The following is a 10,079-nucleotide window of genomic DNA, read 5'->3' on the forward strand; positions in this document are numbered from 1 at the left end:
GTGATACGTCCAGATATTGCTTTTGTAGTGAGCATGGTTAGCCAGTTCATGTCCGCGCCCATAGTTAAACATTGGGAGGCTTTGGAGCAGATCCTATGCTACTTAAAAGGAGCTCCTGGACTTGGCATATTATACAGCAATCACGGTCATTCCCGCATTGATTGTTTGCAGATGCAGATTGGGTTGGATCCAAGATTGATAGAAGATCTACTACTGGTTACTGTGTATTTGTTGGTGGAAACTTGGTATAATGGAGAAGTAAGAAACAAAATGTTGTATCTAGGTCCAGTGCAGAATCCGAGTATAGAGCTATGGCACAATCAACATGTGAGATAATGTGGATACATCACCTTTTAACTGAAATTGGGTTAAAGCATCCTACTCCATCAAAACTCTGGTGTGATAATCAAGCTGCACTCCATATTGCCTCAAATCCAGTGTATCATGAAAGAACCAAACATATTGAAGTTGACTGTCATTTTATTCATGAGAAGATTCAGGAGAACTTGATTTCCACCGGCTACGTGAAGACAGGAGAGCAGCTAGCTGATTTGTTCACTAACGCGTTGAATGACACTCGAGTTGATTACCTTTGTAACAAGCTGGGCATGATCAATATATATGCTCCAGCTTGAGGGGGAGTGTTACAGAATGAACCTAGACACTTTACACAATAAACATAGACGGTTTCTTAGTAGTGTACATAATCCGTATATAGATAGTAGATTTGTAGGAATCTCTTTTATTTCTTTCCTTAGTTAGCACCTGATGTATATGTATATATATGTATCACTACATGGAATAATATACCATTTTGATTCTTCCATACCTTGTTAATTACAGAATTGATTCCGCCCCTGACTGCAGGCATCGTCAAGAGGATGGATAAAGGTGCTCAAATTGAGAAAAAAGGTGCCTGAGCTATTCACATTGAGGACATCCCTGAGGCCTATGCTTTTGAGTTACTTCTAGCTTGATCCCTATAGCATTGTCAGAGGCGGATCCAGGATTTCTATCAAATGGGTTCAGTTTTTAAGATTTTTAGCATTAAATTTATTGTGCTCTTAAAATTATGAGTTCCGATCTAATATTTGTTAAGATTTACTAGGTTTTTACATATAGGTTCATACTCCATGTCGAAAGTTAATGGGTTCAGTTGAACCCGTAGCCGAAATTCTACTGACCTGACTTTGTTTCAATTGCATATGAACTTGGATCCAAAGCAGATCTTTTTTATGTTTTTGTTAGGCTATCAATATTTCATTAGTGTAAAGCATGAACTGAGACAATTATGAATTCTAACATGCTGTATAGTTAAGTTGCATTTTTCCAGTTTACACCATAAAGCCAAAGGAGAAAGACATTTGCTTTTTTTTGTATGTGTTTTTTCTACTTCTGCCCTCAAAACATCTCGGAATACCTTTTCCATATAACCCACCAAATACAAGCTGGAATGGTGTGGATTTTCTTCTAATCCTGCCAATTCTCTCACTGTCCAGCAAATCCACGACTTCATATCAATGGGTGAGACTGGCTGGTAATATTCTGGTGCTTCGCAAAGTTCCTATGGCGGAGCAAAAGGTGTCAGTGACACCCCTTCACGGGTCTGTACCGTGGCAGGGTACTATTCTACCACTAGACCACTGGTGCTTTGTTGCTTGAGACTCTCACTATATTTTTAACATGTAATAGGAAACAGCCTTAAGTGTTTACAATGTGGAAATAAAATCTTTCATGGATTCGACGTTGATATCTTGAATCTTTGAAATAAAATTACTAGTGCTGAAATTACATAAAAAGTAGTAGTACCACGTTTCACAAATTTTTGTAGTTATTAAGTATTCAAAATGTTTGAAGTTTGCCATTAGCACTTTTTAAGTGAACTCTAAATAGTACTGGTGGGGGTCGTTTGGTATGAGTTATAAGAAGGTATAAGGGTGGTATAAAAATTTAATACCACCTTAATACTCTGTTTGGTTAGCAAACCAGGTATAAGTTATCCCGGTGTTAATTTTAACACTGGGATAACTTATACCTTATAGAAGGTGGGGTAACTAACACCGGTATAACTTATACCTTCTTCTTAGAAATTATGCAATTGTCATTCTTAATACAACATACCAAACAATGAATAAACAACAATCCCAGCATAACTAATCCCAATATAACTTATACCGGTATAAATCATATTCCAACCAAACTACCCCGTGAAGTACAACTTTAACACATGAACATTGAGGGGGACACCTTCAACAAGGAGCATGTAAAACCATTTCGAAAAAAATAATTACTGCATAAATAGCTTTTCAAATAAATAGTACTATTTTTTATATACACTATATATTAGACCACTACAGCTTCAAATTAATGCAGAATAAAAATCAATGTAAGACATAACTAAAAGTTACTGTAGAAGAGTATTGTATGCTCCATCCGGTCCACTTCAATTAATTTTTTGGCATTTTTTTCGTAGTCTACAATATTTGGATTTTTAAGATATCAAGAAGGAATTAACTTCATTGTTAATTGATTTAATTTATTTTTTCAATGAATAAATTAAGGTTAATATGATCAAATTTATTGTTAATTAATGCTAATAAGTGAACTCCTTAATCGTGTGAAAAGAGCTAAAAAATCAATTAAAGTAGACCGAAGGGAGTGCAATTTTTCTTTTTCGTTTTCATCCAATGTTAGACATTCTCATTGCATCCCAAATAATCCAAGTGCTCCTATTCAGAGTTTAATTTCAGAACTGAAACCGAGTCTTTTGATTAAGAATAGGGTGATCAAAGAATAAAGTGATTCAACTAGTATTTTAAAAGTTTTTTCGGGACTCTTCTCGCGACTTTCTGGGCAGGACACTATCAAACTGCATTGAGGTTCATGTGAGAGATTTAGTTATATAAGGCTTACGTTCCCAAGCGCCGACTATGCATCATAAACACACGATGCTCAATATTCGGGGCTCGCCTAACATTTCCCATGTAGATCATGTATCGAATTCAGTGCTCGCCTAACAATTCCTAAATATATCATGTATCAATTTCACTAATTAGCATTGTCGACTCTCAAAATTCTTTAACAAATGAATAGTTATAGTTTTATTCATCTATAAGATTTTGATGATTGTGAATAACTCAAACAACAACCAAAATATTACTTATTTACTAACTGAGGTGAGGGCGAATATGATTTGAATGTTTATTCTGAAAATAGATAGCCAAAATTTATATATTTACTTGCTAGATCTTCATGTCTTAGTTCTATATCTCTCAAAATTATCATACTTTTATTATTTTGCTATTTAAAAGTAATTTTTTATTTATTCATGAAGGAGTAATACTTTAAATTTCAGTTGGATAAATTTATTAATTATTTTTTTTAGGAAAGTAAAAAGCATAGTTTGATGGAGTAATGTCTTTTAAGAAATTATAATTTTTAATTATTTGAGAGTTAAAGACGTTATAGTTGATTTATATTTCATAATAATGTTAATACTATTGTATTGTTAATACTTATCAAAATATGTTAGATGTTTTATTTTCATTAATTCTTTTAATGTATTTATTTGTGTTATTAAATTATTAATTTATGAATTAAAAAATTTAAAATTTGTTCGCCCCCGCCATTTAAAATATTGAAGCACCCGTCTACGTGGCCAAATGACGTACCCACATTCCAGAGAAATCCAAACTGTGCTGTTTTTAACTGTAAGCCTGAGTTGCAACAGTGCAGAGGTTGGAGGGAGCGGGAAAAATGGCGATTTCCATTATCAGGCCTTCTGTCTCTCGTCCTCAACACTTTCTCTATTCAACTAATAATTCCCAAAATTTCAGCTCAATTTCCCTCAGAAAGAAGCAGAGCTTTCTTCGTTGTGCTTCATCTGATTCTGCTCCCACTCGGTAAAGCGCATTACTGTTCTGTTTCACTTTTATTAATCACTAATAATACTCCCTCTGTCACATTTTATGCGGCATGTTTTTCTTTTTCTTTCAATATGTAGAAGCAATTTCATTTAAACTTTCAATTTCACCTTTAATGAGAGATTTATAGCCACACAAAGGTGCATGACGTATTTTACCACTATTTCAAAATCAAAATTATTCATTTGTTTCTTAAGTTTCGTGTCAAATAGGTTCACATAAATTGAAACAAAGAGACTAATTGTTTATTTGAGTGATGAATGCAGTTTTTGGTAGCTGATGCAGGAACACTAATGACCTAACTTATGCCAGTTGAAAATTATTAGAAATATTTGCCAGTTCAAAAAATTAGTGATTGTAATGATACTTATATCCAGAGGCAAATTCATGATTCAAATTTTTGTGGGTAATGTTTATGTTCTCGCTACTAAATTCATTGCGCTTTTGCAATTATTAAATAGTATTCGTGGAAATTTTAGTGATTTATATCTTTATTTTATGCTACGTGTAAAAAAATAATGTATTCAGTTGAATCCTTAGAACTACATTGCATCCGCCTATGCTTGCACCCACTTACTTCTTCTTTTTTCCTAATGGAAAAGGTATGTATTTCGTGCCTTAGTGGCAGAGCCACATTGAACCAAGGGGTGTCAAGCTGACACCCCTTCGCCGGAAAATTACACTATATTGCTAGATAATTTCTTTATATTTTATGTATATTTACTGTACGTTGACTCCCCTTGACTTTTCGATGTATCTTATTATTTATATTTTGACACCCTTTGATGAAAATTCTGGCTCCGCCACTGTCGTGCCTACTTAATATTTCGTCTCTATTTATTTGCAGGAAGGAGGTGTCTTTATGTGTTGGAACTTACCAAATTCCACATCCCAACAAGGCAAGTAGTTATGCAAATTCGTATCTCGGAAGGGCTCTTTTAGTTCTGTCATTTTCTTTCCTTGAAGACATGAGTAATATAATTGTGTTGACTCTGCATCCAGAAGAGGGTCCAGAATTTAAATTTGATCGTGTCCAACCTTTAAGTTTTACTATTTAATAAGTTAAACTTCTGAAAATTACGGGTTTAGAGTTTAATATTTGTTGAAATTTTACTGATTTTTCACATATTTATGATCCATATTGAAATTACTTAGTTTAGTTGAATCCAGTAAGTAAGGTTGCATCCACCACTGTCTGCATCACTATTGGTTGTGCTATATGTTTATGTTTTGAAGGTTGAGAAAGGTGGAGAAGACGCATTCTTTGTTAGCAGTGATAATGGGGGAGTGATTGCTGTTGCTGATGGTGTTTCTGGGTGAGATGTTTTGTTATGTTTTCTTTTGAAAATGGTCTTTCTCAGTTCGTAAAAGCATAACCATCTTTTTGGATGATAACTAATAACTATTACTATTAGAAAAGTCAAGCAGTTCTCTCTTCGACGTAATTATAGAAAAATATGTAGAATTTTAAGGAATGATTGCCGGTATTATAAAAAAAAGATGTGTTTGGACTCTGACATTCTGAACCAGTCTTTCTGTTGGGAAAAAATATGAATTTTGTAGACATGCTAATCCAGCCTTCTATCCCACTAAAACAGTTGGATTTGAGGCTGTTGCATGTATTGCTCTGGTATTCTCAACTTCTTTCTACTTGTGGTTTGGAGGTTTACAACTCACCGAACTCCCATTTGGAGATGTCTATAACCACATGCTTGCTCCATATTTATCAATATCAGAGTACAAGTTGCAACTTACTTGCCAAGTGGAAACTCTCATCTTAAGCAGGGGCAAGAAAATTAACATGGTATTTAGTGTCCGTTAACAATCAAACTATATCAATCAACTGTGCCTCAATCTTGAACTAATTAGAAAACAAGCTTATATATACTTTAAGGCAGAATGCAGGACCTCTTTCGAGTTATTTTTCTTTTGTTCTTTCTTTACATTCTGGAGGGGTTGACAGGGAAAGGAATAAAGTGGAAATTTCTATACTAAGATCTCAATCACATTAATAAAAATTATCTCTAGGCTCTCTGCAAGTTTTAAGCTAATACGTATCTTTTTGGAAAGTTACTATGAAAGAGCTCGGTTCGCAAGCTCTCCCTTTCGAGCATATTCCACTGCTTTGTGATACCACACTTTCTTTTTCTTTCCCCTGCTAAGGGAGGGGTTGGGAAGCAGGTTGTACTCATAGGATCATCTTATAGACACATTGGCTAAACCACTTAATTTATCTTAACTAGTTTCTCCATATGTCCGCATTGTGCCCTTTCTTCGTTCACAGATACCCGAAATCTTATCTTGCTCTCATTTCCTCCATATTGATCAGAATAAGAAACAATTCACATTTAGGTGTTAAGAAAGGGGAATTTCTTTTCTCAAACTTTACAGAAACACGGATTGGTGTGAACCAAGTTCTAAAATGTTTTGTTTCTTCTATGAAAAACGGCATGAACAAGCGCAACACGATTGCAAATTCTGAGTGGTATATCAGTGGAGGTTGAAATTTCATCCCGCACTTTTTAGAATTACAAACATATAAAAAACTTGTGCATACATGGAGTTCTACAGAAAGGGTTATGGGATGAAATGATATTACCAAACTCTCAGGCTAACCTTGTCAGCTAATGAGGCATTATTATGTTACCGACTGTTATGTAACTTACGCTCGGCAATCAACAAACTTAATTCCTCATATCACTTAATGCAGAACTTAAATTGCTATAAGTATCCATTGGCATTATCTCCACCTGACAATATTTTGATATGGCTCGGAGTTGCGTAAATATCTGACTTGTGTCTTCTTCATTAAATGTTCTTGACAGTTGGGCTGAAAAGAATGTGGATCCTGCATTGTTCTCCAGGGAATTGATGGCTAATGTTTCTTCTTTGGTGGGGAATGAGGAGGAGGTACCAATGTTGTAGAGACAAACCATCCTAATTTTAAGTTAGTTTCATCGTTGAGTCATATTAGTTTCATCATTGAGTCATATTAACCGATAATGACCTGTGTTTCCTTTCAAGAAATTTACCTAGCGTTAGTTACTTAATATGGCAGGTCAAGTATGATCCGCTGATTCTCATAAAGGGAGCACATGCTGCTACATCATCTATTGGTTCAGCTACAGCGTAGGTCCTTTACCTTCAGCGCCAATGTTCTTAATCATTGATAGTCATCCAGATTGAGGGACTTAGTTATCATCATTGACTGTCGCTTTATATCTGGCACATAGAATTGTTGCTATGTTCGAGAATGGGATTCTGAAGATAGCCAGTGTTGGAGATTGTGGACTACGGATTGTTCGTAAAGGTACAAGCTCATATTTTATTTTTGTGCCTTTCTTTCTAAATTTTCAAATGCATGTGATGTCATTATTACCTATCCGATGCAGGTCAGATGATTTTCTCTACTTTCCCACAAGAACATTATTTTGACTGCCCATACCAGTTGAGCTCAGAGGCTGTTACTCAAACTTACCTTGATGCCATAGTATGGAAAATTATATATGGTGAATCATATTACACTTCAATATCTTTCTAGGTTTCTTCTGCTACACCATAGAAATTTCGTGATGTTATATTTGACACTTAGAGTAAGCTTGCTCTCTGTTCCGTCTCTCTGTGTATGTTTTTTTATAGGTTAGCAGTGTGGATTTGAAAGAGGGAGACACAATTATAATGGGCTCAGATGGCCTCTTTGATAATGTTTTCGATCAGGAGATCGTTTCAGTTATGACCACACATGATGATGTCTCTAATGCTGGTACTTGTTTTCTGCTTTATCTAAATTCTGCTTAGAACCGGTGACCTCATTTCTGTGGTATTCTTAGTGGTTTGGTATCAATGTTAGCAAAGGCATTGGCTGAATTGGCGAAGAACCATTCTGTGGATATCAAATTTGACTCCCCCTATTCACTCGAGGCTAGAGCAAGGGTAAAATTTTCAATCTGATTCGGGATATAGATTGTCTTCGAAAGCAATGTCTTTCACGGATCAAGATGATATTTATTTATTTAGCTATTTATTACGTCACTTTGACTAGCAGGGATTTGATGTTCCTTGGTGGAAGAAAGTGTTTGGAATGAAGTTAACAGGCATGATTAGAAGGAATCTCTTTCGAGCCTTTTATTTCTGTTATTTTCATGATGACATGCTTGACAAGATCTTTTCCTTTAACCTTGAACAGGAGGAAAGCTCGATGATATTACCGTCATTGTTGGAAAGGTGAAAAGCTCGTGAGCAAGCTGGCCTAGACATCACCGATATTCATTTATTTATTTTTAAAAAAAGAGAAGCTCGTGGACAAGTCATATCTCTGGTGCTATTGGGGCAATTGGATGGTGTTCTGGAGTACGAGCCAAAAGATGAGGTAAGAAGAGAACAGCTTCAAACAACTCTCAGCGATTGTTTCTGTATTGTGTTATTTCAAGTTGTCTGTCGTAAGACAATATGTTGGCACTAAAAATCTGTATAACATTTGAGACGACTTAAAATTCTTCATTGTTCAAATGTACAACCATGAAAAGCTTGCTAACTTGTTTAACACCTACAATCTCCATTGAAATGTCATTTAATCATCATATGGATACAACAACTTCTGTTTCCTAGACAGAGTTTAGTATTTTCTTATGTTTTTTATTTTCTGTAATATATAGGCATAACTTGATTACTTTTCCATCACATAATGACCTTGAATGGTAGCCTTGGCGTAACTAGTAAAGCTGTTGCCATATATGTCACGATCCAAAATCCACCGAGGGTCGTGGTGGCGCCGGACACCGCTGTCAGGCAAGCCAACCAAAATACTTAATTAACTTCCAATTTTTGTATTGTCTAAAATCATTTTTCTTTATACATTAAATAATGAATAATAAAATTTACAGAAATAACCACGAAGTCTTTAACAAAACATAACATTTAATAATCCAAAAATCCTCCCAGAACCCGGTGTCACGAGTGCATGAGCAATTTCTAAGAAATAATGTAATACAACAATCGTTCGGAATACAATATTGGACAGAAATAAATACAGAAAACTGAAAGAGACTTTGCTGGTTGCGGATCGCCTCGAGAAGTGCAGCTCACCTAAGTCTCCGTGTCATCCGTACTGCTACGCCCAGTAGGCCACTAGAGATGCATATGCTTGTGCAACAAAAATGCACAGAAGTGTAGTATGAGTACGAAAACAACGTGTACTCAATGAGTATCCCGTCTAATCTCGAAGAAGTAGAGACGAGATGGTCGACTTCGACACTTACTAGTGGTCCAATAATGATATATCAATAATATGTTAAATCGCGGATTTTTATAAACATGATATAATTCGATAGGTTGAAGCAAATGAACAATTTTTCCTTTATAGGAAATTTCCAAATTCCTTTTTATCATTTATCCAATTATTCTCAAGCCGGAAAGAGGCTATAACAACTTTAATAAGTTTCAAGGCAAGCAATACAAGCATGCGCAAATCATGCCGAGGCGTACGGCCCGCTCCAACAGAAAATAAACTGTGCACTGCCGAGGGTCGAACGGCGCGAACCATAGATACATCTATTACCTCGCTCGCGAACTATCCATGCGACGCGGTCAACATAAATTAAACAATCACCCTGCTCGCGAATCATGCATGCGACACAGGTACACTAGAAATACATGCTCAGATAGCAAATTAAGAATTTATCAGGGAATATTTATTCAAATAAAAGCCACTTTCTATTTTAACAATTTAAGAAAAGAAGTTTAATCTTTTTAGAACTTTATTTATTAATTCGATGAGGTTTAAGCAATTTGAGCTGTCAATAGGTTTACAATTAATCCAAGTATAGCATGCTTTTGGGTCCTATACTACCCGGACAGTAGCATAATAGTAGCTACGCACAGACTCTCATCACCTCGTGCGTACGTAGACCCCACAAATAGGAGCACATAACCAATTAATTCACCTATGGGGACAATTCCCTCTTACAAGGTTAGAAAGGAGATTCACCTCGCTCCGAAGATCTATAACCGGCATTCCACGCTCCTCCGAAGACTTAAATCGACACACAACGCTCCAAAACTAGTCAATGATTATACAAATCCATTAATATATGCTTAATTACTCATTACAATCCAATTTATAGCAATTCCCAACCCCGATCGAAAAGTTGACGAAAA

At 35.5% G+C, this 10,079-nt stretch overlaps 1 protein-coding gene across 2 annotated transcripts; it reads left to right on the forward strand.

Moving 5' to 3' along the window:
* The first annotated feature begins 3,698 nt into the window (after positions 1 to 3,698).
* Positions 3,699 to 8,468, forward strand: LOC109219499 (probable protein phosphatase 2C 26). Of its 2 annotated transcripts, XM_019383960.1 has the most exons (11): positions 3,700 to 3,902; positions 4,771 to 4,822; positions 5,160 to 5,239; positions 6,749 to 6,833; positions 6,982 to 7,052; positions 7,157 to 7,233; positions 7,316 to 7,413; positions 7,563 to 7,686; positions 7,774 to 7,856; positions 7,969 to 8,017; positions 8,110 to 8,468. In XM_019383960.1, exons 1-11 carry the CDS (start codon positions 3,757 to 3,759, stop codon positions 8,160 to 8,162), a joined length of 918 nt encoding a protein of 305 aa, XP_019239505.1. In that variant the 5' UTR covers positions 3,700 to 3,756; the 3' UTR covers positions 8,163 to 8,468. The 2 variants fall into 2 exon arrangements, 1 of the variants encoding a protein (XP_019239505.1); XR_002066952.1 differs by lacking the exon at positions 8,110 to 8,468 and having other exon boundaries at positions 3,699 to 3,902; positions 7,779 to 7,856; positions 7,969 to 7,989.
* The last annotated feature ends 1,611 nt before the right edge of the window (positions 8,469 to 10,079 follow it).

This window comes from Nicotiana attenuata, unplaced genomic scaffold (genome assembly GCF_001879085.1).
Source record: "Nicotiana attenuata strain UT unplaced genomic scaffold, NIATTr2, whole genome shotgun sequence".
Classification (NCBI taxonomy): domain Eukaryota; kingdom Viridiplantae; phylum Streptophyta; class Magnoliopsida; order Solanales; family Solanaceae; genus Nicotiana; species Nicotiana attenuata.

What these genes read in the sequence shown, in the direction of transcription:
- LOC109219499 (XM_019383960.1), top strand. Translation starts at nt 3,757, where the DNA reads ATGGCGATTTCCATTATCAGGCCTTCTGTCTCTCGTCCTCAACACTTT. An exon ending in GTTGCTGATGGTGTTTCTGG is followed by an intron (nt 5,240 to 6,748) that starts GTGAGATGTTTT and finishes TGTTCTTGACAG; the next exon opens with TTGGGCTGAAAAGAATGTGG. An exon ending in GTTTGGAATGAAGTTAACAG is followed by an intron (nt 8,018 to 8,109) that starts GCATGATTAGAA and finishes AACCTTGAACAG; the next exon opens with GAGGAAAGCTCGATGATATT.